At 40.2% G+C, this 27,844-nt stretch overlaps 2 protein-coding genes across 4 annotated transcripts; one reads left to right on the top strand and one right to left on the bottom strand.

The window, feature by feature from the left end:
* Rpl27al7 (ribosomal protein L27A like 7) lies at window positions 1–1,674 on the bottom strand. Its single transcript, XM_039088951.2, has one exon. The coding sequence runs from the start codon at window positions 493–495 to the stop codon at window positions 16–18; it is 480 nt and encodes a 159-aa protein (XP_038944879.1). The 5' UTR covers window positions 496–1,674; the 3' UTR covers window positions 1–15.
* Window positions 1,675–7,820: 6,146 nt separating this feature from the next.
* Tra2b (transformer 2 beta) lies at window positions 7,821–26,069 on the top strand. 3 transcript variants are annotated; one of them, XM_063270247.1, is made up of 10 exons: window positions 8,054–8,495; window positions 14,311–14,586; window positions 18,426–18,559; window positions 19,191–19,353; window positions 20,430–20,618; window positions 21,616–21,731; window positions 23,284–23,367; window positions 23,892–23,951; window positions 24,818–24,891; window positions 25,081–26,069. In XM_063270247.1, the coding sequence occupies exons 4-10, from the start codon at window positions 19,321–19,323 to the stop codon at window positions 25,089–25,091; spliced, it is 567 nt and encodes a 188-aa protein (XP_063126317.1). In that variant the 5' UTR covers window positions 8,054–8,495; window positions 14,311–14,586; window positions 18,426–18,559; window positions 19,191–19,320; the 3' UTR covers window positions 25,092–26,069. The 3 variants fall into 3 exon arrangements, with proteins under 3 accessions (XP_006248598.1, NP_476460.1, XP_063126317.1); XM_006248536.5 differs by lacking the exons at window positions 8,054–8,495; window positions 14,311–14,586 and adding an exon at window positions 7,821–8,030 and having other exon boundaries at window positions 24,821–24,891; NM_057119.1 differs by lacking the exons at window positions 8,054–8,495; window positions 14,311–14,586 and adding an exon at window positions 7,860–8,030 and having other exon boundaries at window positions 25,081–26,067.
* The last annotated feature ends 1,775 nt before the right edge of the window (window positions 26,070–27,844 follow it).

Genomic DNA, 27,844 nt, shown 5'->3' on the forward strand with positions numbered 1-27,844 from the left:
TTTTTTTTTTTTTTTTTAATGTTTGCATTTAATTAACCTCTGAAGTGGCTTTAAGCCACCAGAACAGGCACCTCCCACACCCTTTATCTTCTCTTCAGCTCTTCTGCTGAAGAACTTGGCCTTCACGATGACAGGTTGCTTAGGGAGCTTCCCCTTCCCCAGAACTTTGTAGTAGCCTGATCGAACAACGTCAATGATGGGAGCAACTCCAGTCTTGTTTTTTGCTGCATTGACCCGTGTCTGCTCGCTGACCAACGTCCATAATTTATCCAGGTTGACAGTTGGGCAGAAGCTCTGGTTCCTCTTCAAGTGGCACTGCCTCATGCCAACTTTAACGAAGTAACCTGGATGATATTTGTCAAAGTTGATCCTGTGGTGATGCAGGCCTCCAGCATTCCCGCGGCCTCCTGGGTGCTTGCGGTGCTTACCGATGCGACCGTGGCCGTGGCTCACGTGGCCCCGGAGTTTCCGGGTCTTCCTCAGTCTGGATGGCATGGCGGTGACAGAAAAGAAAGAGGCAAGCCTAGATAGTCTTGGCCGCTTGCCTTGTTATTATTTGTTCTTGGGATGCCGGTAGGAATATTTTAATAATGTCCCTCACCCAAGGGAAGATCCTCGCAGCTGTGTCCCTACGGACACCTCCAGTCTAATTCACAGGCTAAACTTGGCCCCTATACCCACCAACCAATAAGTCTACATGGCTGCTTAAAGGCACTTTTACCACTCCCAGCAATCCAGGCCCTCCCCGCTCATTGTCTCGCCACTTGCTCTTGCTCTTGGTTCCCCACCCCCTTGATTCTGCCACTGCTGAGTTCTCGAGGCCATACGCCTCGCCCCCTGTGCTCTCACGCTCTGCCCAGGACTCTTCTCTGCCAAGCTGCCCCTCACTCTCTTGCTCTGGGTACCTGACTATCCTCAGCTCTCCACATTCTCTCTCGCTCCTGGCACAGGCGAGAGAGGCCACCTCGAGCGCACTTGCTCTCCCACCTGAGGAACTAGCTCTTGCCCCACACCAGCTTGCTTCCAGCTCACACCGAGCGCTCCCCACCCCCCACCCCCCACCCCACTGCTCCTCTTGTATTGGTCTGAATGTTTGTCTCTGCCATGTTTCTGCTGTTATATGACTTTCCTCCAGGCAGGGCTGTAACTTATATGCCATCTTAGCTAAGGGTGGTCACGTGGCTGGCTGCCATTTCAGCGCCTTCTTAATTAAGGACAGGCCCAGGACCATCCGCCATCTTTGTTATGGGCAGTCCCTAGGTCGATGCCTTTAGGAGTACAGTCTGTCAAAGTCACTTAGCAATTAAAATAAGGTTTTTATTTTATCCTGCCTTGGTAAGTAATGATTTCTTAAATGCCTTAAATATATGTTTAGCTTTGTTTTTGTTACTGTCATTAAGTTACAATGTTCTCTCTTTATTTGCTAGACATATTCGCGAACAAGTAATTAAACAAACACAGGTTGTCTAACTCAGATATAAAAGATACTGTTCTCAAGCTTGTCAGAAATCTGCTAAATGTAACATTAAATGTTTAAACTTATCATTACAGAGACTCTAAAAGCCTAACAGCTTACCCCTGACCCCCACCTCTGTCCCCCCTCAAGGTCTCCAAGAAGATATAGGCACAGTGACAAGACTGCCTGGATTGTGGTATGATATAACCACTGAGAAACACTACCTCATTGCCTTGCCCACTGCCAGGGCTTCATCTACACTGTGGACAAACAGGATAACCAGAGAGTTAAATGTCTCATATTGCCTAAGTCACTGTGTCACTAAGTCATTTCTTATTTCATACATAACTACTCCCACAGGAAGTAGTTATGGGTCTGATGGCTAGTGTGATTCTACCCAAGTTGCCATAGAGACCACAGGGGCCTGGGCACTGTTTAGGTAGTGGACTATAGATCAACCTCTGCCATTTTAATTAATACATGACTCGTAGATTATAATTTACTCTTCCCAGGTTTCTGACTACATTGACAGCTAAGCTAACTATAGCTTGACAGCTAGAAAACAGACCTAGCTCCTTACCCAAGGTAATCTGCCACCTTATTATCTCATTAGTCAAGTTGTTAACTAGCTAAGACTGCCAGATTTCTTATCAAAAAGACAGGCTTGCCTTCCTCACAGACTTCACGATAAAGGAGGCACGAGTTCATATGTGAACTTTCACAGATGTAACCTTTTGTTACCTCCTCATCTAAACTCAGTTTCCAGTGACTAAATGCTTCATATTTCCTCTCCTTGCTATGCCACTGTCCTAACATTAATTGGTATAATGTTATATTGGTATTATCATAACTCTAATAAAACATTCCACCATACAATCACAAGTTCAAATTTTAATTTTCTTTGGTTGTCTTCTAACTGTAGACTTAAAGTGCTTCTCACAATAAATCTACACTATAAGCTATCATGTTCAAATATAAGTTTACTTTGGTTGTCTTTTGACAATGGACTTTTCGTGCTAAACTATATGATTAACTATCACATTCACAAAGTAGTCACATTTCTGCGTTTCCTTTAATTGTCTTTGAGATGTAGTATATTCAGTCTCCTAGACAGAAGGAAAAAGCCCTTCTTGCTCCTTCTGCTCCACAAAAGGTTTTTTCCTTCCGTAAGCTCATCTGAAAGACTGTTCATGTTATTAACAAATTTATATCTTTTGTAGACTTATAAGCTACAGGCAACCACTCAGATCTCCCTCTCATGGACCAAATAGACTCCATCCAGATAAGTAGACCTGTCAATCAATAACCTTAGTTCCCACTTGCTACATATTCCAGAGGGCAGGATTCCTCCCCTGTGCCCTGGGATTGGGACTCCCCTCACCCCAGCCACCAAGACCTAAGGGTTTCAGAGGTACACCTAAGGAAAAAAAATTTCTCCCAAATGTACTTAGTTTTCTTCTCTATTTTTTTTTTTTTTTTGATTCTTCAGCTGACAGCAAGAGGGTTTATTGTACACGAGTTACACTTGGCCACAAGAGAGAACAGAACTAGTCCAGAATGCCAAAGGTCCAGGGCAGAGGGCCAGCGGGACTGTTTTGGTTGTGAGGAAGGTAGTCATTTTCCCAGCTGACCTCGGCGAGGTGACATTCCAGGTCTACTGAGACTTATTACCGACAGCAGCATACAGTCCAACTACTTGTTCCGGCGTTCCGGGCTCCAGCATCCCTTACTTCTGCTCCCGCAGGCTTCGTGGGTGCACAAAATGGTTTACTTGGACCTCTGCCTCATCTTTCTTCTCTTGCGCTTCAGCCTGCGCATTCTCTTCTTCCGCCCTTCGCTCTCATGGCGCAGGAGTCTCAAAGAAGATGGCGCTAAGACCGAGCTTTCTTCTCTATTTGTAGAGAAGCACTGTGTGTGTGTGTGTGTGTGTGTGTGTGTGTGTGTGTGTGTGTGTGTGTGTGTGTGTGTGTGCATCTTGTTAAGTCCAGGCATTTACTCAAAATCTACGTCCAGGACAGCTCTAGAGAAGCAACCCGTAGGTGCTCCAATCGTCTTTCACAGACACTCCTACGGGACCTGCTCCTTCCTGTCTGTCCACAGGTGGTCCCACAGGCCCTGGACAGCAAGAAAACAGCCAACTCTCCTAAGAGTGGACCAACATGCCCCATACCAATTTTCTTAGGTTCCCAGAGACACACTGCCCCCAAGTCGGCAGGAAGTAGCTGAAGATCACAATGACCCTATTCTTCCTTCACCATCACCTCTTTCTAGTTTCACCCTTTTTAATTAAACCAAAACAGAGGAATGTTAGCATTCCTTCTAGGTGCCCCACAGTTACCTGGCAACAGCCAGGTATGCCTGACTCACTCTAAAAGGGGCTGTTTGCCTCCTCCTCTCTCTCTCTTACCCTCTTCCCTCTCTGTCCCTTTTCTTCCCATTCCTCTCCCCACCCTCTCTCCACCTGTTCATGGCCGGCCTCTACTCCTCTTCTCTCTGCCCCCCACCTTTCTCTGTTTCTACTCCTTCAACTCCCCTGCCCATACCCTAAATAACCTCTATTCTATACTATAGCTGTCGTCCTGTGACTGGTACCTCAGAGGGAAGGGATACCTCAGCATGGGCCCCCAGAGGCACCCCTTCCATCTCACCATGTGGCACCTCTACCAAACATATTTCTGATTCTTTCTTTCTTTTTTTATAAAACGCAACACAAAACAGATGGCAAACCAAGCCCTTGGTCTTTCTCTGGGCTCACCAACTGATATTCCTCGTTCCTGACTGTTTATCCTTGCAAAAGAAGGCAGCTTCCCTCACCACCTGATTGTATAGCATGCAATCTAGAGGCAAGGCTAGAGTTGGGAAAAGAGAAGGTAGTTATTGTAATGACCCTTTGATTGTCAACTTGGGACTTAGACTCTCCCTTCAGTCAAGTGTCTGCACAGCTAGGAGAAGTTTCTGCATTGAGTTAAAGTGGAAAGACCAGCTCTAAATCCAAGTGCTCGGGCCCAGAAAATGACCTGAGTGTTTATCTCTCAGCTTCCTGGTAACAAGGAAACGTGATCAGGCCTCTTCAGCTCCTGCCACCATGACTCTCACACCTTGGTGTTGTTCACCTTTGAATTTGAGCCACCACACGGCTACCTTGCCTTCCTTATGTTGCCTTTGTAAGGTATTTTGTCCCAGCAAGGATGAACTCCACAAAATAGTTGTTGCATACATATGCTTGTTTATTTATTTTTTAATATTTGTCTGTGTATGAGTGCTTTGCCTGCTTGTTTACATGTTTACAATGTGCATACAGTGCCTGTGGATTAAAGAAAGCACAAAGGCCTGGCACTGCCGGTGTGAGCCTTTACTTTCAGCACTTGGAGATCTCCAAAACACCAAACAAAAAACTAGGCGTTAGCATCCCTTCTAGGCTCCATCCCACAGTTACCCAGCAACAACCAGGCGTGCGGACTCACTATAAAAGGGGCTGCTTGCCCCCTCCTCTCCCTCCTACTCTCTTATCCTCTTAATCTCTTACTCTCACCCTGTCTGTCCCTTCTCTCCCCATTCTCCTCCCTGTTCTCTCTCCACATGTTCCAACCAGTCTCTCCTCTCTCTCTCTCTCTCTCTCTCTCTCTCTCTCTCTCTCTCTCTCCCTTTCTCTCTTTCTCTCTCTCTCTGCTTTACTCCCTCCTTAACTCCCCTTCCCATGCCCTGAATAAACTCTATTCTATACTATGCTGTCCTGTGACTGGTCCCTTAGGGGGAAAGGATGCCTTAGCGTGGGCCCCCAGAGGCACCTCCTCCCACTTCCCCATACCGTGCCTCTATCAAACATATTTTTGATTCATTCATTCTTTTTTCTTTTTTAAAGATTTATTCATTTATTATGTGTAAGTACACTGTAGCTGTCTTCAGATACACCAGATGAGGGCATCGGATCTCTTTACAGATGGTTGTGAGCCACCATGTGGTTGCTGGGAATTGAACTCATGACCTCTGGAAGAGCAGTCGGGTGCTCTTAACTGCTGAGCCATCTCTCCAGCCCTCATTCATTCTTTTTTTTTTTTTTTCTTTTCTTTTTTTCGGAGCTGGGGACCGAACCCAGGGCCTTGCGCTTGCTAGGCAAGTGCTCTACCACTGAGCTAAATCCCCAACCCCTCATTCTTTTTTATAAAGCACAACACTAGGTAGACGGCTAATGAGGAAGAGCACTTCAAATTCATGCACAGACACTCGCAACATACATAAAAACAGTAAGAATTCATGCCCCTAGTAATGAAAAGGAGATCAAAGCTCTAAAAAAGAAAGACGGGGAAAGAAAAGAAGCTGGATCCTGTCAGGCTACCATGAAACTCAACCTGCCTGTCTCCCAAATGCTGACCTATAAGTTTGTGCCACCATACCCATTGGATACTTCTCTGCTGGTGAAATGAGCCAATTCAAACCATATATGTATATATATATATATATGTATATATATATACATATACATATATATACATATACATATATATATGATTTTATTTATTTACATGAGTACACTGTAGTTGTCTTCAGACACACAAGAAGAGGATATCAGATCCCATTACAGATGGTGTGAGCCACTGTGTGGTTGCTGGGATTTGAACTCAGGACCTCTGGAAGCACAGTCAGTCCTTTTAACTGCTGAGCTATCTCTCCAGCCCCAGACTAGATTATATTAAAGGCAGGTTTATTGGGAAGCTGCTCCCAATAGATTTCCCAAGGATTGAGGCCAGGGGAGTCGCCATGAGGATGGGGAAAGAGAGAAACTGATTTCTCAGAGAAGAGAAGAGAGAAGTTCATGGTATGCCAGTTAGGGACTGGGGGATGCTGGGAGAACCTGGAGGCTAGGTCTACTTTGATATGTAAAATATGCACTTCAGTCCCTTGCCCTGGGGTCTGAAACTAAAAACTCACTTTCTATAATTTTCTGTTAAACTAAATACCACTTCTGTAAGAGCCTGATATGTCCTGCCTGTTTTCTTCCACTCAGATGGGGTTTTGATATTACCTGCCTTTCTCAAAGAAAATGTAGCAGTAGCAGGAGTGGGTGACAATATATAGACACCTAGGAAAACACTTTCGGGGGCTAGCCTGACGCATAAAGTAATCAACCCTTAGTGTACTAGGCTGAGATTATGGAGTGTTCTGTCTTCTCCCTCTCTAGTTTTTTTTTTTTTTTAAGATTTATTTATTTATTATATATAAGTACACTGTAGCTGTCTTCAGACACACCAGAAGAGGGCATCGGATCTCTTTACAGATGGTTGTGAGCCACCATGTGGTTGCTGGGAATTGAACTCATGACCTCTGGAAGAGCAGTCGGGTGCTCTTAACCGCTGAGCCATCTCTCCAGCCCTAGTTTTTTTTTTTTTTTTAAACATTTATTTACTTGATGGGTGTGTGTGTGTGTGTGTGTGTGTGTGTGTGTGTGTTTGAGACAAGGTACCACTCAGAGCCTTAAAGGCTTGCATTACCACGTGAGGCCATAGTAAACTATAGTAGATCAAAGTCAGGATCGATGGTTTATAACTGTAACCCCAGGATCTGGGAGGCTGACCCAGAAAAGCTAATGCTTTCCTAACATCAGCCTAGGCTACATGGTGGGTTCAAGGTCAACCCAGGCAACAGTGAGGCTTTGTGTCAATTTTTTGTTTGTTGTGGGCCGGGTTTTCTCTGTGTAGACCAAGCTGTCCTCAAACTGAGAGATCTACTTGTCTCTGCCTGTTTCATGCTGGGATTAAAGGCATGCACCACTATGCCCGGTTTAAATTTGACAAGTTTTTTTTTTTTTTTTTTTTTTTTTGTTCTTTTTTTCGGAGCTGGGGACCGAACCCAGGGCCTTGCGCTTCCTAGGTAAGCGCTCTACCACTGAGCTAAATCCCCAGCCCCGACAAGTTTTAAATGAAGGTTTTATTTAGGAAGATCTAGAATTAAGTCTAGATAAATGGGAGGTGAGGATCCAGTGTGTGGCTGTGTTCTCTCCTACATCAAGAGAAAGAACAAAAGGAAAGGAAACTAGTAAGGCAGAACAAAGGCATGGAGAAAAGTGCAACCATCTCTTCCCTTCTCGCACCCAGGACGGTCCCCTAGAAGTTCCAGAAGCGACTGTGGCAAGGCTATCGACATCACGGTGTCCCAAAGAGATCACTACACACGCCCAAAGGCAGGAACACACTTTCCCGCCACGCTGTGGCCCGGTACTAGGGGCGGGTCAGCTCAGGGAGGCAAGGTAGACGTCACGTCCGGCTTGGGAAGCGCCTCTGCAGGAGAAAGCGGTTCGGAGGCTTGGTGAAGTAGGCGGAGCCAGGAAAGCGCGCCTTCGGGGGAGTGGGTGGGGCCAAGTTAAAGAGCGTGGCGTCACATCCGGTAGCGTTAGACCGGTGCGGAGGTGGTGCGGAGCGAGTCGACTTTGGACTACTCTCTTAGCGTGGCGTCGCGCGAGGCTGCGGCGGAGCCTCTGTCAGGAAGGCGGGAGCTTGACAGCTTCAGTAAAGACCAGCAGCGGTGACAGCAACCCGGAGTCATGAGCGACAGCGGCGAGCAGAACTACGGCGAGCGGGTAAGCGCGGGGGTGCGCGGGCGCCGCGGTCCCACCCTGCTTCTCCTTCTAGGCCTCTGGGCCCACTCCGCCCGGCTGTAGGGAGCCTGACGTCAGGAGGGAGCCGGGGCGCCGAAGGGCCTGGAGGAAGACGCCTCTGGTCCGAGGGAGGCCGCCGGTGGGATACGTGCCTCGTACCCGCCACGACCGTTTTTTTCCCCCCCATTACGGAGTGGGGGGAGATTAAAAATGGCCGCGGCGTCCCTCGGCGTGGGGGATGGGAACGGTATCTTATTTCGCCGTTGCTCTCCTGCGAAGCCGCGCCGCAGCCATCTTGGGCTCGCGGGCCGGGCGAGCTGCCAGAGGCACAAAATGGCGGAGCCGCCGCCGCTTCCTGCAGCCAGGCTTTGCCGCCTCTCCCGGGCTCCAGGGTGAAGCGGAGAAAGGCCACGTGTGACCCGGAGCCCAAGGAGGCTGGTGAATTCGGTTAGTGGAGGGCCGCCTTGTCCCGGGAAGGGACAGCTCTAGGGTGCTCTTGGAACATCTGGAGACGGAAGCAGCTGAGGGAAATTGGGGGCCCGTTAGCTGGAGAGCTTTGTGCTGCAGCGTTTCTCTCATTGTTGAGATCTTACTGAACTAGAACTCAAGGTCATTAGGCGTTTTTGTATGGATTCTCCCTCCCCTGTAAAGGAGAAACCCGTGGCGACGATTTATGGCGCTATTAAACTCTGAAATCGACGTGTTTTTAATTCTCAGGTTTCCACCTCCCAGAGGGTGAAAATCGATGGAGGTTGATTAGATTGTATATAACGGGCCTGGGTTTGACCCAGTACCAAAGCTTAACAAAGCGCATGTGGCGTGACTGTAGAGTATTAGATTAAAAACTGTCACGTGAAGATGCGGAAGTACAGGGCTCAGTGAACGAGTAATTGCAGTGTGAAAACTGCTTAGAAGCATCGTCATAAGAATGTTTTGCTCCTTCTGTTTTCACAAAAAGCTCACAGGAACTCAACCACTAGATCATAGTTTACCTTTTGGTCACTTTTTTTTTTTTTTTATTAGTAATCTCTAAAAGGCCTTTGTTTGGTAGAAAGTATTCTGGGACTCTTCCATAGTGAACTTGGAACCAAAAAAAAACCAGTAATTTGAACAGATCTGATTTTTAAATACCGAGATGAGTTCCTTATCCTAAGATAATTTAATAATTTAAAGTGCAGTGTCAACCAGTTTGAGCCTTCTCATTTTAGCCTTTCCTAAGAAAAGAAACCGATGGGGGTGGGGGACAGAATTTTGTTTTCCTGATAATGGAGATGGAACCTAGTCTCAAGTTCAGTGATGGGCAAGCCTGTACTACTAAACTACATTCCCAAACTTTTACATTTGTTTTGCTTGAACTTATGTAGCCCACACGTTGATGTTGATCCTGCCTCCCAAAGTTGAAATTAGTCTGTTTAGAATTAAAAGCAAATAGTTTTTTGTTGTTTTGAAACTAGATAGGTATGCATCATCACACCCGTGGAAAATTTTCATAGTATTAGGTGTGGTACACATTACTCAAGGAAAAAAAGCAATTGAATGAAAGTGGGTACCATTTTCTTTTTTCTTTTCTTTTTTTTTTTTTGGTTCTTTTTTTTTTCGGAGCTGGGGACCGAACCCAGGGCCTTGCCCTTCCTAGGTAAGCGCTCTACCACTGAGCTAAATCCCCAGCCCCGTGGGTACCATTTTCAAAGAACTGAGGAATTAATCCTGTTAATCTGAGGGTTTTTATTTCTACTAGTAAGATGCACTTTCTGGTGATTTTTCAATATTTATTTGAAGTAGGGTTACTCATGTCCCTGACTGTCTTGGAACTTGACTTTTGTAGACTAGGCTAGTATTAACCTCAGGCACCTGCCTGCTGCTGTCTCCCTAATGCTGTGGTTTAAAGTGTGAATCGCCACATCCTGCTAACCTGACTACTTAGTTGGAGAGAAAAGTATTAAAAATCGACTTTCTGATTTATTTCTAACTTGAAAGTTGCACAATACTTAAACCTCAGTTTTTATTTATTTGTTTTTCTTGGTTTGTTTGTTTTTTAGAGACTGTAGCTCTGCCTGTCAAACTCATGAGATCCTCCTGCCTGTGACTTCCGAGTGCTGGGATTAAAGACATGAGTCATTAACCCCTTGGGCAAAGATAAACTTTTTTTTTTTAATGTATGTGTATGATCTCCCCCCACCCCAACTTGGCCCATGTGTACAAATTTTGAGCTACCTGATACATGTGCTGGGGCACAAAATGGGGTTCTCTTAAAAAGCAGTAGGTGCTCTTAACTGCTGAGCCAATGCTCCAGCTCTATAATTACTTTTTTTTTTTTTTGGCTTTGCAATTGGGATCTTAGGATGAGTGGAAAACTGAAACGTTTAGCTGAACTTTTCAAGAAGGCTTGCCAAAAAAAAGTTTAGAGGCAAGGCTTAAAAATACTTTAGGGTGGTAAGCAGGGCAGAGTGTTGCAGGTTTGTAAATCCTAGCTACTATCCTGGATAGGATCCAGAGTTCAAGATACCCGGGTAAATTATTTAGCAAGACTAAACATTTTCCTCTAAAGGAATAAGGGGTAGTTTAAGGACTGGTTGTGTAACTCAGAATGCTTGCCTGCCATGAAGGCTCACACTCAAACATAATACAAGGTAGCTCAAGCCCCCCTTGGATTTTACCAGTCACAGCAGTAAATGCAAAGTAACATGGCCAGGTCTGATTGGCTCACCTCTTATAAGTGTAAAAAAAATCATGTTCAAAGTAATAGTCTTGGATATGCCTGGTATAACCACCCATCTTTGGATCCTGAAAATGAGTTTCATTGACTTCTAGACCCTTAAACTTGGAGTTAATGTACATGACTATTTCTCTTCCTGTGGACACTCCCACACTTCTGGATTCCCTCAAACCCTTGATGCTTTCAAAGTTGTTTCCTATGCAGATTATAATTGAGTGTGTGAAATAGTGTTTGGCTTGGTCACAAAATTTATTGGATGGATGTTAGCATTTAGCTCTGTTGCTATCTGTTCTCATTTCTTTGCTATCTGTAGGATTTATTGGTTTGTTTTTAACATTTTAAAGTTGGTGCAATAAAATCTCTTCTAGTACTTTTCAAAAGTTATTCATTTGTAAAGCACCTTTTCTTTGAAGGAAAAACACTACCACTCTTTAAAAGTGTAAAGTATATTGGTGTTAATATTTGAAAACCTAGTATAAGGTGTGAGGCTTTTATGCATTTTGATCATCCACTTAGCTTAAAATTCTAACGTCTTTGAGATTATACAGGTGAGTCTTTGCCCTTAGAACCCAGAAACTAAGGATTGTACAAGCTAGATAATTAAAATTTTTTTTGTTAGGCTATTTTATAACTATAGTGGCCAAGAGGCTAAAGAAGTTTGGAATTAGCAAATATTCTGGTAGGATAGTTGCTGTTTACTTAGAAACATAGTATTTTGGAACATAAGCCATCTGAATCAAGGATTAGCTTCTGGATACCACCCTATCAAATTGCTTTCAGATTCTGCAATTTTTCTCTATCCTGTGATGCCTTTGGTGTTTTCCTTGGTTTTATCCCCTAATTCTAAATTCTCACTTTTAAAACTAAACCATTTATTTCTAAAGTAATAGTAGTCTTCACATAGTTTTTGTTAACAAAGAAAGGGTTGAATTAATGGCAAGCTTAAAAAATTGCATACTTTTTTCATCGATGACTAGATAGGTATAAGTCTCTTGAAACTGTAAAATTGTTTTCTTTGGCTTAAGAATGCTTGTTAATATGACTATTGTCAAAATAGAAAGTGATACTTTCAAGGTGAAGTTAAAATGATTTTACAAGGTAAGTACTGCTGGTTTTGTTGAAAACTCAAAGAGGAATTTGTCGTTTGTACAGACGTTCTCCTTTTCAGTAAAACCACAAACCTATAAGCTAAAGATAAATACTTTTAACCTTGAGTTTATAATTTGGCCAAGTCATTGATGAGGGCTATGGTGTATGTGTCCAGCATTGTATTGATTAGTATTTATATGAAGCTATTGTTTTCTAATAAGTGATTTTTAATGGTGATTATTTTAGAAATTAGTACTTTTACATAGGTTATTTATTATTGTAGGATGTGGGCCATATAGAATTAGGTGTTTTCGTTGTTTTTTAAGTTTCAGTAAAAATTGACTAACAAGTTATAATCCCCAAATCATTGCTTTGAATTGGGTTTTAGGGGCTATTTTTAGGTTACTTATTGGCATAGATTTTCATGTGGTGTTTTTGGATGGGGCCCTCTTCTGCATTAAAATTTTTGTGCTTAGATAGTGGATAAGAACTTTCTAACCAAAAAGATTTATATATGTGCTTTTGAGGGAAATGATTGTTATCAACATAAGTTTAAGGTTTTGGTATTTTTGCACATTTATAAAAATCATACTTTATAGCTAGTATAGGTGTGTCAGGTCTCCTCCCTCTTTTTTCTTTTAAAGAAACTACTTAAGCATTTGAGGATTTTTCTCCTCCATCTTTCTAATACTTGCAGAATAAAAGTAGAAAATACTGCCTCTAATTACCCCAGTTGGGAGGTGGAGGCAGAAGGATCAGGTCATGCAAAGCTGTGTAGTGACTTTGAAGCCATTCTGGGCTACATGAGACACTGACTCAAAAAAAGCCCTTAATTCATTTCTGTGCTGATCTTTTCTTTCTGTAGCAAGGTGGAGTTTTTCTTTGTTCATCTCATTTTATTATTAAACTACTCCCCCAAGTAAAGTGTTCTAAGTAGGATGGATTCTTTTTCAACCAAATGTATGTATGTTAGCCCAGTAGTTGAACTTGTGGTTTTATGAAGTGGCTGCTTCAGCTTAGCTAAGTTCAAATAATTCTAAATGCAAATATTGTTTAGCAGTGATTTTGTTCTTTTGAGTATAAGAGAAGGGAGACTTGGAAGGTGGTAATGAGGCAATGCCAAATGGCCTCAATGTTGAGAAGTCACGGCACCTAGAGCTTTAGTGTTTTCTGAATCTAAGCCCTGTACATGTACATAAATAGCCTTTAGGGAGACCAGGCACTAAGGAAACGTGCTTGGGCATTCTGATTCCATGATTACATTCGTGCTTCCAGTAAATATTTCCCATTGCATTTTAGTGATGGATGTTACAAGGAAATGAATTATTGTGACTCCCTTAAATAAAAGCCATTAAAATGTTTCCAGATTAAACGATAATCGATAAGCTTTTTCTTAGAAAAGTTACTATCTACTATAGCCATGGTTGCCTATACCAAAAATAAAGACTTGTCCCCCCCCCCTTTTTTTTTTTTTTTTTTTTAAGAAATTTCATTTTTACCAGAAGAGAATACAGGAGGAAATAGTAAGCATGCAGAAATATGTAACAGGGTAATAAGGGGAATTAGGCTGGTTTACATGGACAGTATTTTGCTTAGTGTCCCAGATTGTATTAAAATTCAATAATATGCTAAAGTGGGCCTTTTTAATAATTTGAGGTTAACTGTAATTTTCTCAACCATCCTTTCAAGTATCATCTCTCCTTTGGACATCCAGAAGACTAATGTTTTGTTAATAGAGGGGAAAACTTGCAGAATTCTTTGGGCATAACCACTGTTGGAATTGAGCTTGCTGTTTTTCTTTATAGTCGTTGGCATGTTGATTAATTTTATTTAGTATCAGGATTTTAGTTTTAAATTTAGTAATTAAACTACTCTTAGGGTACAGTTTCGCTAATGCAGATTTCCCAAGGGTGGGTTGAACAGATCCAAATAGTCAGGTTTGCTGACATTGTCTAACAATGCTGTTTTTAAATACACAGTAATGTGGCATTAAATACATTTCCTTATCTAGACAAGTCACAATATTGTAAATCTCCTCAACCCCAGCCTTTGTCATTATTATGCAGATGAGTTGTCCATGCTTCTTTTCTTGCACTTTTGTGAAATGTGTCATTTTTTTGACTAGAGATGTGCTTTGGGCACTTAGAATTTTCTCTTTAATACAATAAGAAGTGTGAGATGTGATTACAGTTTGTAAAAATGTTAAATGAACAGTAAATGTTCAGTGACGCACTTCACATTCATGTTAAGCATGATAAATTTATTTGGAATAAACAAATGATTACAGTTTAACAGGAAACTATGTAGTTTCAGTTTTTTGAGCTGCATATCTAGTTTTTTTTTTTTTTTTTTAAATCCAAAACTACAAAAAGGGATTTTTTTTCTAGTTTCAGTTTTGGCACTGGATTTTATCCTGGAGTTTTAAAATATTCTTCATCCTGTTCTTTTTCTATTAAGGTTAATGTTGAAGAAGGAAAATGCGGAAGTCGTCATTTGACAAGTTTTATAAATGAGTATTTGAAGCTCAGGAATAAGTGAAGCTGAAATTTGAAAAAATAAAAGAAAGAATGCATGCTAATTATCAGACCAGAAGTCCCACTTGTAGAATATTGAGCAATTTGTGTGAAGTGGGGAAGATGAAAGAAGTCAGAATTTGAAACGGAAGAATGAAGAAAAGAAATAAAAATGAAGTTAAGATAAGAAGTAATCTGGAATCAGAAAGCACTACGCTAAGTAATTACTAGTCTGTTTATGTGTCCCTGTATATTTTGCTAAACATGCATGCATTATTTGTTTAATAGAAGAAAGTATATACAGGGTAAAGAAGTGACTTCCAAGGGAATCGTTTAAATTAGGTAATAATTCTAATTTTAACTGCTTAGTCAAATGATGGAAATGCAATTCTTTAACAATAACTATTTTTAGTCAAATAGGCTGCAGCAGTGTGCTATCCATTCTGGGTAATTGGCCTTCTGTTTTGCCTTAGGCTTTTCATCTATTAAACTCTACTGGTTCTGGGGCATGAGTGAGTTGGAACTGGTGGTCTCTTACTTTAATGCCCTTTGGACTCTCAAAATGCACTGATAGTGTATAGTAGAATATTTTCTACTGGAAAAATTGAGGTTTGTTACCAGGGTGATAATGGGACTAAATCCCCCAAATGTAAGCAAAGCATCCACCATAATTGCTTCTATCGTGAGGAAACCATTAGATTTTCACATATTTGTGGAAAGCTACAACCACTTAAGTCCAATGTTGAGATCTACGTGTGCCAAATAAGGATGATTCTTTACATTGTTTCAGTTTAATGCCTGTTCCAACTGAATTAGGGTTTTTGCTGAAGTATATAGTAGCTTCCCTTAAAAGAAATGGGTCATACAAGTGAAATGAGAGCTGATTCAAAAACTATGATAGAGCTGGTACTTTGTGCCTTTTCTCTTATCCTTGGTTTATTATAATGATCCTACAGTAAACATTTTCTTCTAGCTACTCCAACTGAAAAAGTAAAAAGTTCCTGTCATTCTATATTTTGATTGATTATAACGTTAACACCAAGCACACATAACCCGCAAACTACCAATAGTTGTCTTCACCATGCAGAATATTAAGTTATCATCTTAAAGCTATATCAACTTTAATTTTTTTCCGAGTGTTGTCAGGTATTTAGAGCTATTGGAAAAAATGACTTAAATGGTGTGGAGGATGCATGTTGTGTACCTTGTCAGTTATTTTTATATTATCTCTGTATCTTGCAAAGAGAACACAACACTCACTTATAGGAGACAGTTTGTTGCTTTGTAAAACTTATTAGTGGTTTAACTTTATTTACACAAATTTATGTGAATTTGGAATTTTACCCCATAGCCCAAGTTGAATACACTTAAAGTGAAAATAATGTTAGCGTATTCATTTTCCCATCTGTTTTTTAATTTCTTTTTTGGATCTTGTGTCTCCTACAGACCATTGAGGATGATGCTTTTAAGTCCTGTTTACAGGGAAAACTGAAATTAAAATCAGGGCTGAAATAGGGTTTGCAATCAGGGAAGATTACTTTGCAAAGAAATCATAGAAAATACTAAGTTTGTGAAGTTAACTAGCATAGGACTAGCATGACTAACAAACTAGAAGCTGTATCTAGGGCTTTGGATTCTGAACTGCTAATCTCTGAGAGCTACACGCTGCTTGAGATTTTGTCTTAAACTTGACCTGTTCCTGATAGGTTGTGCACTAGTTAAAATGATGGCTAAGATTCATATGAGAACTTTTTTTTTCCTGGAAATTTCTGGCATTGTTTTAGTTATGCTTTATGTTCATGGTCTCTTTCCTTTCAACATTGGCTCTCTAGAGAGTTAATTCTTCACAGTTTTTGTTTTTTTTGGGTTTTTGTTTGTTTTTTAATATATATATATATATATATAGCTTTCTCATGACGTTGAATTTCAGTATTATGTATAAAGGGTTTTCCTGGCTGGTTTTATAGAGTTGTTTGTGCTTTAAGGTTTATGATTACCATAGAGCTTTGGATTTAGCTAATCAGAGTCTTGTTTCTTCACAAAAATCTTTATATTTTTTACACCAATTAAAGGTGCTCGGCATAACTGGAAGGATTTAACATCTTTAGACTCTGATGGGAAAGTTTAAAAGTTTGGTTTTTTTTTTGTTTTTTGGGGTTTTTTGTCCTTAGTCCAACAAGGTGGCAATATGCACAGACAAGTGAAATCTTGTATTCTGGTGCTTACTTCCCCTCATTTTTGATCTAAGAAATAGTTGCTCAAAAAGTACATCTGTGATATAGCTATTAGATAGGGAGACTGAATGGAGCCTTGGGAGGATCATTGTAAACCATCTGTTTAGACCCCTTTAGCCTATTAGAGTTTTAAGAGAAACCTTACTATGGCTAGTTTTCATACTGGAAATTTTTATTTTCTACCCCTTTATTCCTAGGCAAATTTCTGTTGGCCAAATTTCCCTTTTGTTTTATGCTATGTGGCAGTATATTATGTTCTTACAGGATTGAAATAGAAAGCATTTTGATTAGCTTTTTTTCTATAGTAAAGATGGAGAAAGCTACTCTCAGTATTTTTTAATCTGAGAGAGTGAGGTAAATTGCCTTGCTGAATGTGTTTGCTTGAGCATTTGATAGAGAAATCCAGGGGCTGGGTAATTGGAGTAGTCTCCCACCAGCGCAATGGATGTTAAACTGTATCTTGGTATTAAAGGCAGCTGTTCTCTTATACAATTAGAGATTAAGGAAGGTCTGAGAGGTGATACTACCTATGACCCTATGACATGTCACATCACACTATGTTTTATCATCACTCGGGTATTTTCTAGATGATTTGGGGCCTAGTTGTCTGGCCTAGTTATCTATAACTGTTTTACTTGAGGTCCCTTTTCTATGTTGTATACAAAATACGCATACTTTTATCTCCTGAGCACGGGGGCGGGGGGGGGGTGTTTTAAATTGCCTCCCTTATTCTGTATTCTATCTTTATCCTTTTGAGAATGGCCACATTCTGTCAAGGGAGAGCTTTTATGGTTACTTTTATTTGTAAGTGTCTGTTTAGATTCATGTCCTTTCTTTTAGTTTTGCCTTAAAAAGTTTAGTTATGGTAAAACTTAGCTGTCTAGGAGAGTTGGTACTGTCTACCTATTTAGTTTTTATTTTTAATGTCTTTGTAGAATTTTTCTTGCATTCTATTGCTATATATGTGTTTTTCTACAATAGACACAAGCCTTTGGCTTATGAAATGGTTACCTGTTTAGCCATTTCTTTGTGCTTTTTTGAGACTTCATTTGTGTTGGTTAACTAGCGGTTCTTTGGAGTTTTGACAGAAAAGCAAGTACATGATATTTGCCTAGGCATCTTAAGGATTTTTCTTCTGGGCTCCTAGACAATGAGCTTTGGTTTTATTCTTGGTTTGAATGTGCCTTTGACAAGTCATTTCTATTTTTTCTCATTTACCTGTTGTATTCTGCCTTGGCTCTTGTCAGTTTAGTCAATAAAACTCAATCTTTGCTACCTTCTCTACTCTTGAAACTGTTTACTGCCTTCCTCTGTTCTTAGCTCCTTTTGGTTGTTCTTGAGTTCTGTTGGAGGGCCCCACAGACATTAAAAACAAGAACCTAGTTAGTTCTACCTTCAGAGCTTGAAACTCAAGATTATCCTTACTGCTTTCGCCTTCATTCAACAAACTTTAATTTGAAATTTTATTAGTTTTGTAGGGTATTTGTTTTCGTTGCTACTGAATTGCTAGAATAAACTTCATAGTTAAGTTCGTTCCCAGTCTTTGTAGTATCGTTTGTAGTAACAGTCTGACTTGGACACCTTTTAAGGGAGTGAAGTTAGATACTTCTTATCCCTACTCCAGAAAGGTGGAAGAACCAATTGATTCATGTCAGTTGAAGCAATGAAACCATTATACCAGGTATACTCAATTCCTGCCCTCACGTATGTTTTCTTATCTTTGGAAGAGGATTGCTCTCCTTGGCCATTTATCTCACAGAAGCTTATTTGTTTTTAAAATTTCCAAAACAGTATACAAATTAAAACTTTTGACGTCTGCGTATAGGAATCCCGTTCTGCTTCCCGAAGTGGAAGTGCTCATGGATCGGGGAAATCTGCACGGCACACACCTGCAAGGTCTCGCTCCAAGGAAGATTCAAGACGTTCTAGATCAAAGTCAAGATCCAGATCTGAATCTAGGTAAAAAAGGCCATTTTGAGATCTCTTCTGTTAACTCTGCTGATATGGGGTAATTGATAAACTAGTGAAGATCTGTTATATGTTGGTATTAGCAATGGAGGCCAGAAGACTGAAATAACCTGGGCTTCTGGAGTCAGGGTTCAGGTGTTTCCCCTATTTTTTTGCTGACCTAACCTTTTGAATTTGAGCTGCTTGTAGCACCAGCACCCACCCCTCAATGTGTTCTGGTTTAATAATACAGAGGTAAATACCCTAGATATAACCCATGAATGTTTTAAGAAACTAATTGTGATGGCCTAAATTCTTAGTGGGCATAGTAGGAAATACGGAATAAAGGGAATAGATAGCTTTGAGAGAGGTAAGGGTGTGCAGGAACCAAAGGATTGTGCCATGTCTAGTTTGCAAAAGAATTCTAAGTATTTTTAATTAACATGAAGATTTTTCCTTTTATATTGAAGAAATGTTTTGAGGGAGTTTGTTGTGACTTTGAGTGCTTTGTAAAGTTAAAAGGCTCTTAGGGGTGGGTTTGTTGTGGGTTGTGGCCAACATTTCACTCTAGGCTGGAGAGAAAGAGAAAAGGGCCTTCTGTCATAGTTATTTAGTCATAACTCCAAAGACTTCTGCCTTGCAGGTCTAGATCCAGAAGAAGTTCTAGAAGGCATTATACAAGGTCACGATCACGATCTCGCTCTCATAGACGATCCCGGAGCAGGTCTTACAGCCGAGACTATCGCAGACGCCACAGCCACAGCCATTCTCCCATGTCTACTCGAAGGCGTCATGTTGGGAACCGGGTAAGATTTCTGAAGTGCTACGCTGAGGTGCAGCTCCCAGTCTCTTAAGACTCTTTTGGAGCATTGAACCAGCTGATCTTTGTTTTGACAGTGGAGCTTTAACAGCTGAGTGTCTGCATTGGGGTGTACTTTCCCTAGTAAGTCAGATTATAAAACTGCTGGAACCTTTTGACACTCATTTGGCTGGAATATAATCTGGGGGTTTAATTTGTTATATTTTATGGTGGGTTTCATCTATGATCACTTAATATACAGTATAATTCCCCTTTCTGACTTCAGCTGCTAGACATTCAGAAGGAAGGGAAAAGCATATGAATTAATTTATGAAGCTTCATCCTTATTTCTTGCTCCATTTTAAGAGGAGGGTTCACAGTGTTAATGTTATTCTCATGTCCTGAAATTCAAGAGTTAACCAGGTTGGCCTCTAAAGATCTACTTGACTTCTTGCTCAGTGCTGGAATAAAAGTGTTTATAACTGTACCCAGCTCAACCAAGTTTTATTTTTACTCATCTTTATTTTATATGTGTACAACTGGGGGTGTGTGTATTGTACATATTGAAGTCAGAACAAGCTTGAATGGGTTGGTTTGTCAGGCTTAGAAGGTTCAAAGCAAGGGCTTTTATTCATTGAGCTGTGATTTCATTGATGGGAATTGAGTTGTGCGGTGGCTTACTGTTGATTCAAGATTGTGTAGTGAGTTTTGGCCAACCTGAGTTGTGTGAGTCCCTGACTGAACAAAATGGTCTTTAAAAGCCACCCCCCCCCCAATCCCCCATCCCTTGGTTTGGGATTGTGCTGTTCTGATTTCCGTCTGCTTATTGTAATTTTTTCTTAGAATAAATACTCAGCTGAACTTCAAACCCCAAAAGCAGATTGTTAGGTTTAATAACCCTCCCTGTTTTAAGGTTGAATTTAGTTCTCTTGTGGGATTTCCTCCCCTTTTTTGTGGTTATTGCACACACAATGTTTTGTAAGATACAATGGTGCTTGATCTAATCATTTATCATTTTCCTATACTAGTTAGACTTATGTTAAATTTTCACAGGTTAAAAAATCTCGCATTTCTGTTTTCTAGGCAAATCCTGACCCCAACTGTTGTCTTGGAGTGTTTGGATTGAGCTTGTACACCACAGAAAGAGATCTAAGAGAAGTGTTCTCTAAGTATGGCCCCATTGCTGATGTGTCTATTGTGTATGACCAGCAGTCTAGACGGTCAAGAGGATTTGCCTTTGTATATTTTGAAAATGTAGATGATGCCAAGGAAGTAAGTAAATTCTTTGCACTTTATTTTAAAACACCAATCCTGTTAACTTCTGATAACCAAGTGATTGACAAAGCAATTTCTATTTTATAGTATATAAATTAAGATTTAAGGCACACAACTGTAGATTTGAGTCAGAAGCTAAGCTTCATTAAGGGTCTGGCTCTAACCTGCTAATGTATTTGACTTGCTGTTTCTGTAATCCTGTGTTGGTACATAAGCCATGAAGTATCATGGCTTGGTTTTTTTCCCTCCCCTTCTGTTTTAAAGGTACTTGTTAGCAAATAAGTGAATTCATCATTTGAATTTCTTGCCTGACTCAATAGAAAGTGAGATTGTGATTACCTGTTTAGAAATGTGCTACTTTACATTTTAGACCCTAAATTTATATGTCCATGAGTATCTCTTTGCATTGTGTATGCAGTGTCTCTGGAAGCCATCAGAGGGTATTGGGGCTCCTGGAAGTGGAGCTACAGACCGTAGCATGCCTCTGTGGGGATTGAATTCCACGTCCTCTGGAAAAGCAGCCAACAGTGAACTGCAGAGCCGTCTCTCTAGTCCATGCTCATTTTAGTGTAAAGAGAAATAGCTAATAACGAGTCTGTCATTTATTGTCGAAACCAAGAAATAAGCTTTTGATACAATTTGAAAAGCCAATCAAGCCTTTTTTATTGAGGCTTTTGGTTTCCATAGCAGGCATTTTGAATGATAAAATGTCAGTGACAATTTTTCTTCTATTTCCCAACAGCTGAGTGTGAAGTGGGGGAACGTTTGGGCTCTGGGGCTTCATAGATGTCAGTGTGCTTCATGTGTGTATAGTTTCAGCACTTAGGATGTCACAGACAGGTTAGTCATGCTAAGGCCGTCTAAATCTGTAGTTAGGTAAACACTTTGTAAACTCATTATAAATTGTGGGTGGGGTTGGTCCCCTGGCCAAAAATAGCTATAAGATAATTAGATACATTGTCCAGGATGTGTGTAACTTTTTTATCTTTTGAAGGCTAAAGAACGTGCCAATGGAATGGAGCTTGATGGACGTCGGATTAGGGTCGATTTCTCTATAACAAAAAGGCCCCATACCCCAACACCAGGAATTTATATGGGGAGACCCACTTAGTAAGTTAAACTTTTTGTGTGTGAGAATGGGTGGGTACTTGAATGATCTAGATGTGTGGATTGGGTATCTTCCTCTGTCCTGCTCCACTCCCCCACCCCCACCAATCTCTCGAGGCCTTTTTAAAAGAAATTCTTTAATGTTGTTTATATGCACAATCACATGTAAGGTTCAGGGGGCAACTTTGTGGAGCCCCTTTCTTCCTTAGTGGTTCATGTGGTTTCTGGAGATTGTTTCCTTTTCAACCTCGCTGTTCATGTTGTCTTCCCCCAGGTATACACCTCCTACTCTCCTGTCCTCTCTTTTCTTCCCCTTTAAAACACACTGAGTCTAGTATAATATAATATATTATATAATATAATATAATATAGCACTTCCTTATGCCTCATGGGTGTGTGCATCTATTGGACCCTGCTCAGCCTACCGTGCTTCACACCTTCCTAGAAGACTGGCTCTTCCCCACCAGCCGCCAGCACCTACAGCTACAGCTAGCTGCTTCCTTACAGTGTGCTAATTCTCTATCTGTAGCTTTAGAATCTTCCTCCTGTTTCCCTGGTGTGTGTCTGGGTGGGGAATAGATTGATATTGATGTCCCATTTATGGTTGAACACTCCATACACACTTAATTTACTTCCAGTTTCAAAAGAAGCTTTGCTTAACATTGGGCTGCTCTAAATCATGGGTCCCAGTTTCAAATTTGAAACAATGTTTCAATGAATCTATAGTTTACTGACTGTCTGCAGTGAGGCTGTGACTTTGCGGGTACTTAATTACATTGACCTATTTTAGACCTCATACTTGAGCAGCAAACAGTTTACCCTTTCATCCATCTTTAGAACCTCTAAATGTATTTTAAAATGCGTGAGGTGGGAGAAGGGGTTAAATTGCAGATGCTAGAGAATATCTTTAAGTCTCAGCTTCAAATTATTTTTTTAAATTTTTTTTTTAAGGTCAGATATCAGTGGTGTTGCTAACCTTTAAATCCAGCACATGGGAGGCAGGGGCAAGCAGATCTGTGAATTGAAGGCCAATGTGGTCTACAGAGTGAGTTTCAGGGCAGCCAGGGCTACACAGTGAAAACTGTCTCAGAACATCAACAGTAAAACAAAACAAAGGAAGGATCCTCAGCATACAACCCTGGCTGGTCTCAAACTCACAGGAATCTACCTTCCCCTATGCCTCTTTGGTTTAGAATTAAAGAAATGTGTGCCACTGTACCCAACTGTTGGCTGAATTTTAATACAAAGTCAGATTTGTGTGCTCCTAAAATCAAAAACATTGCATATGGATATACACTTACAAATGATAAAGTGTAACAAGGAAAAAAGAAAACATGGTATTGATACTGATAAATTAATATATAGAAATATTTTCTGGTTAGCATACATACTTAAAGAGGTCTATTAGTAGATATCTTCAGTTTTTGTACAGGAAGTCCAAAGACACATTTGTTTAATCATATCCAAGGTACTAGGTTGAGTTGAGTTCTCTTTCTATCTATGAGGACCAGTTTTAGCAAGAAAGGGCTGCTAAAAGATACGTTGTCATTCACAGTGGCAGTTCACGACGCCGGGACTATTATGACCGAGGATATGATCGGGGTTATGATGACCGGGACTATTACAGCAGATCATACAGGTAAGCTGTATAGAAGTCAATCCACACAAAAAGATCCATGCTTTTAGAATGTAAGAAATAGCTGGGATTTAGGGCAAATTTTAATAGTTGGATGCCTGGTTAATTTTTTTAAAGATGAAGAAAACTTTGCCAATACAAAGGTGAAACTTAATTTTGTGTCTGTATGGCATCAGTCACCAAACAGTTCTAAAGCTTTAGTGTAAACTTGTATAATTCAGTGTGGGTCACACCTCTTGGCTTCCTCGAGGTGTGGTATGCATGGGGTTTTTTGTTTGTTTTTTGTTTTTGTATTTTCATGATCAAGAAATGGACAGTTGTTCATATAGTGTTTTCTATGCATAAGTCTCTAATATTTAAAGTCCAGACCTCTATCAAAATGGCATCTCCCCATCCCCATTATCATTGCTGTGGTTAGTGGGACGGGGGACTGTTCTTTAACATGTTAACTGTGAGAACTGGGTTTTCTCTGTTATTTGTGGTGATTGTTCTAACTAAACAATTGGCTCCTTTTTCTGTCTTTACAGAGGAGGAGGTGGAGGAGGAGGTGGATGGAGAGCAGCTCAAGATAGAGATCAGATTTACAGGTGTGCCAAAGGGTTTTAAAATCTGGGTAAAGTAGAATACTTGTAAAGATGTTTGCCTGATACTTAGACAACTGCCTCTAAGTGGTACAACAGATTTTGTTTTGAGATAGGTGAGGGAGAGGATCCTAGAACTCAAGAGTTCTGTCTGCTTCTGTTGTAAAATTTCCTAAGTGCTGGGATTAAAGACTTGTGCCCTATCATAACTGGCTTTTTAAAGATTAATTCATTTGCATATCTTGCCTGTATTTATTTTCTCCACATTCATGCTTAGATGATGTATCCTTGGAGGACAGAAGAGGGCTTCACATTTTGAGAGCCACCTTGTAGGTGCTGGGAATCTGCTAGACTAACCATTGCTCTTCACTGTTAGCTGTCTCTCTGACCAGGATTTGATTCCTTCAAGTTTGGAAAAATAGATTTCAGTAGACAATGAAAAGGCATTTATAGAAATTACAAGTTAATTGAGCTTATAGGATAATAAGTTGATAACACCATTTTTTAGATCGTGCATTTTATAAGCTTTGAATCACACGGAGACTGCTTGTTCAGTCCATGTGCTCTTAAGTTTTCTTTTGTTTTTAATTTACACATGAAAATGAAAACAGGAAAACTAAAGCTTATCCATTAGTGGATTTTCTTTTGAGTGTTCATGAAAATGGCTTGAATGAATGGTGTTTTTTGTTGTAGAACAGCATTTTAAAGAGTAAACATACTTTAATTATAATGATTATTTGATATTTGGACCTAATATACTACATTTTAAAGGTTGATTAAGAGCCTTCTAGCTTGGGAACTGGCAAAAGTTTGGCTTTATGTTCTTAGCCCAATGTCCTATAGATGTAGATGCAATCCTAATTTTTTTACAGAAGGCGGTCACCTTCTCCTTACTACAGTCGTGGAGGATACAGGTCTCGTTCTCGATCAAGATCCTACTCACCTCGTAAGTTACCTTGATATGGGTCTTTATCTGGTGTAATGTGATTTGCTGTGATTGTTAGAATTTGCAAGTCCATGTTGTTCCATTCTAACTGGTGATGGTGGCCCACAGTTTAATCTGTGATACATGAATGGTTTAAATATATGCTTAAAAAAAGCCTCCCATTTAATACATGGTTTGTTTTCATTCCAGGTCGCTATTAAAGCATGAAGTTGAAGACTTTCTGAGACCTGCCATAGAGCTGGGATGTTGTTTGTGGACAATATTTTCTATTGTCTCCTGTTTAAAAAGTGAACAGTGCCTAGTGAAGTTAGGTGACTTTTACACCTTTTATGATGACTACTTTTGGTGGAGTTGAAATGCTGTTTTCATTCTGCATTTGTGTAGTTCGGTGCTTTGTTCAAAGTTAAGTGTTTTCAGAAAAGTATGTTTTGCATGTATTTTTTTACAGTCCAAATTTTGACTGCTGAGAAGTTTCTATTGTACAAAACTTCATTTAAAAGGTTTTTCTACTGAATCCAGGGTATTCTGAAGATCGAAGCCTGTGTGTAAAATGCTACCAGATGGCAAAAAGCAACAATAAACAAGTTTGATTTTTACTTTTCTTTCTAAATATCAATGCTTAACAAGAACCATTCTTAAGTTATCAGTAAAAAATAAATAAATAAAAATTTTCTTTCAGGAGTCCATGAAACTTGCCATATTCGATATACCTGCAATTAAGTGTTAAAAATACGCTGTAACTCTGTACTGCTAGTATTAGAACAAGAATCTTTCCATACAGCTAATGCTTAATGCTTACATTAATGTGGATTTGTCGGCCTTTATGTAATCTGTATTATATATAGCAGGGGATAAGAGCTACAGATAGATACATGCCTTTAAAAGGCTGTTTCTTAAGGCTGTTACAAGGAGATAATGGTATTTCAACTAATCAGCAAGTGACAATACATTCCACCACAAATGTACTCTTGTTCTTCTAGCCTTTAGACTATGAAAATACTGGGTGCTTCAAAGTATGGAATGAGAGAAGGGATCACCACACCTGTGTCATGGATGAAGACTGCCTGTTCATTTTTTAAATATGATTTTCAGGTCCTTTGCTTACCAAAGGAAGCCCAATTCACTCAAATGTTTTGAGAACTGTTTAAATAAACAAGCAAGAAAAATTGCTGATGCAACTTGTTTTACAAAGAAGTGCTGGTTTTCTTTTTAACTGTTGTAATTAAAGTCCTGTAGTTTATTTAGTGCCTGGTGCAATACTGTTCTCGCTTCAAGATAACATTAAATGTGTTTCTCAAATACGTTGGTAGATACGGAATGAAAGTTTCTCTTTGGGGCTGAGGTATTAAATAGCTAACCTCCTTCCCACATGTTCTGGGTATTTTGCAAAGCGTGTGGTTTGCTTCTATTACATGCAGGGCTTACTGTGTGCTTTCTTAGCACTGGATGTTATTTAGTACACACGGGTGTTTGATAAGTGCTACTTACTACTTTAGGATCCATGTGCAGAAATTCTGCTAAGGCTACCTTGATACAGTGCTGGGATTCAGACCTGGGTGGGGACTTTGCTGTTGCCTTCAAGTGGGTTTTCCGGACTTCTATGTAGCTCAAGATGACAGTGTCTTTCTAGACAGCCAAACAGAGTAAATGTACTTCAGAAAAGCGCAGGCTGATGTTTTTCATAACTAGACTCCATTTAGACCATTTTTATGAGGTAGTTTTCACTTCCACTGTATTGTTTATTATTATCTCCAGGATGCATTTTGATGAAAAGCCAGTTGGTCTCTAAAAGCAAGACAGGGGTTTGTTGACTGTAACAGATGTACAGGAGTCACATTAGTTTAAATGTAACAGTAACAAGTTGAACTAAATTTCCACTTGGGTGTTGAGATACTGTTATTCAAATTCTAGATCAGTTTTAATCTTAAGTTTTCTTAGCTATAAGATAAAGGGCAGTAAGTGCCATTAATTTGTGCTTGAATACAGGCTGGGGGTGGTGGGTCAGAATCCCTGAATCTCTTGGATCTGGAGCTTTGTAGATTTTAGTCAACTGCCATGTTAATTTTGGAAGTCAAATCCAGGTCTTTCAAGGGCAACAAGTTCTCTTCAAAGTGTAGAATGAGAGAAGAAATCACATGTGTGCCATGGATGAGGACTGCCTGTTCATAATTTAAATATGATTTTCAAGTCCTTTGCTTAACAAAGGAGGCCCAATTCACTCAGTGTTTTGAGGACTGTTTAAGTGTTCTCGGGTCCAATAATAATGGTAATTTTTATTATTACAGAAATAAGGCAGGCAGTGAATGCAGGTACTGCAGCTTTAGTATAAATACATAAACGTGAGTATCTAATAAGTCTTGTGTGTACTGTTATTTGTGACTAATATAATGCTTAGGTGTTTGGTAGTTTGAGAGACAAATGCCCTAAATTGTATCTGCTAATATTCTTATCCAATTTCCAAAACCTCTCACACCCCACACCCCCCTTTAAAAATTTTTGGAGTGTGAGGGCTTTTTGTTTTTGAGATCTGATCTGTCTAACACTACCTAACTGGAACTTGCTGTCTAGACCAGAATCGTGTCAAATCCAGAGTACATCCTGTCTGCCTACTAACTGCTGGGATTAAAGGCATGTACCACCAAGCCCAGCACACCTATCCAACTACCTCTATATCCCCGGCTATCCTGGAACTCACTTTGTAGACTGGACTAGCTTCTCAGTTTTACCTGTGAGTGCTGGGATTAAGGGAGTGGAAAATGACTTAGCCCTTAAGAAAGAAGGCTCCAGGGTTGGGGATTTAGCTCAGTGGTAGAGCGGTGGCCTAGCAAACGCAAGGCCCTGGGTTCGGTCCCCAGCTCCGAAAAATAGAAAAAAAAAAAAAAAGGCTCCTAGCTTCCTGTAATCCCTAACTGTGTAGGAACAGATGCCTTAGGCCCCTTGTAGCTAGCATACC

This window comes from Rattus norvegicus, chromosome 11 (genome assembly GCF_036323735.1).
Source record: "Rattus norvegicus strain BN/NHsdMcwi chromosome 11, GRCr8, whole genome shotgun sequence".
In the NCBI taxonomy this organism is placed as follows: Eukaryota; Metazoa; Chordata; class Mammalia; order Rodentia; family Muridae; genus Rattus; species Rattus norvegicus.

Bases quoted from the DNA above. Each gene is read 5' to 3' on its own strand.
- Tra2b (NM_057119.1), top strand. From the start codon at position 7,995: ATGAGCGACAGCGGCGAGCAGAACTACGGCGAGCGG. The intron at 8,031-18,425 runs GTAAGCGCGGGG...GTCTGCGTATAG, and splicing joins AGCAGAACTACGGCGAGCGG to GAATCCCGTTCTGCTTCCCG. The intron at 18,560-19,190 runs GTAAAAAAGGCC...TCTGCCTTGCAG, and splicing joins AGATCCAGATCTGAATCTAG to GTCTAGATCCAGAAGAAGTT.
- Rpl27al7 (XM_039088951.2), bottom strand. From the start codon at position 495: ATGCCATCCAGACTGAGGAAGACCCGGAAACTCCGGGGCCACGTGAGC.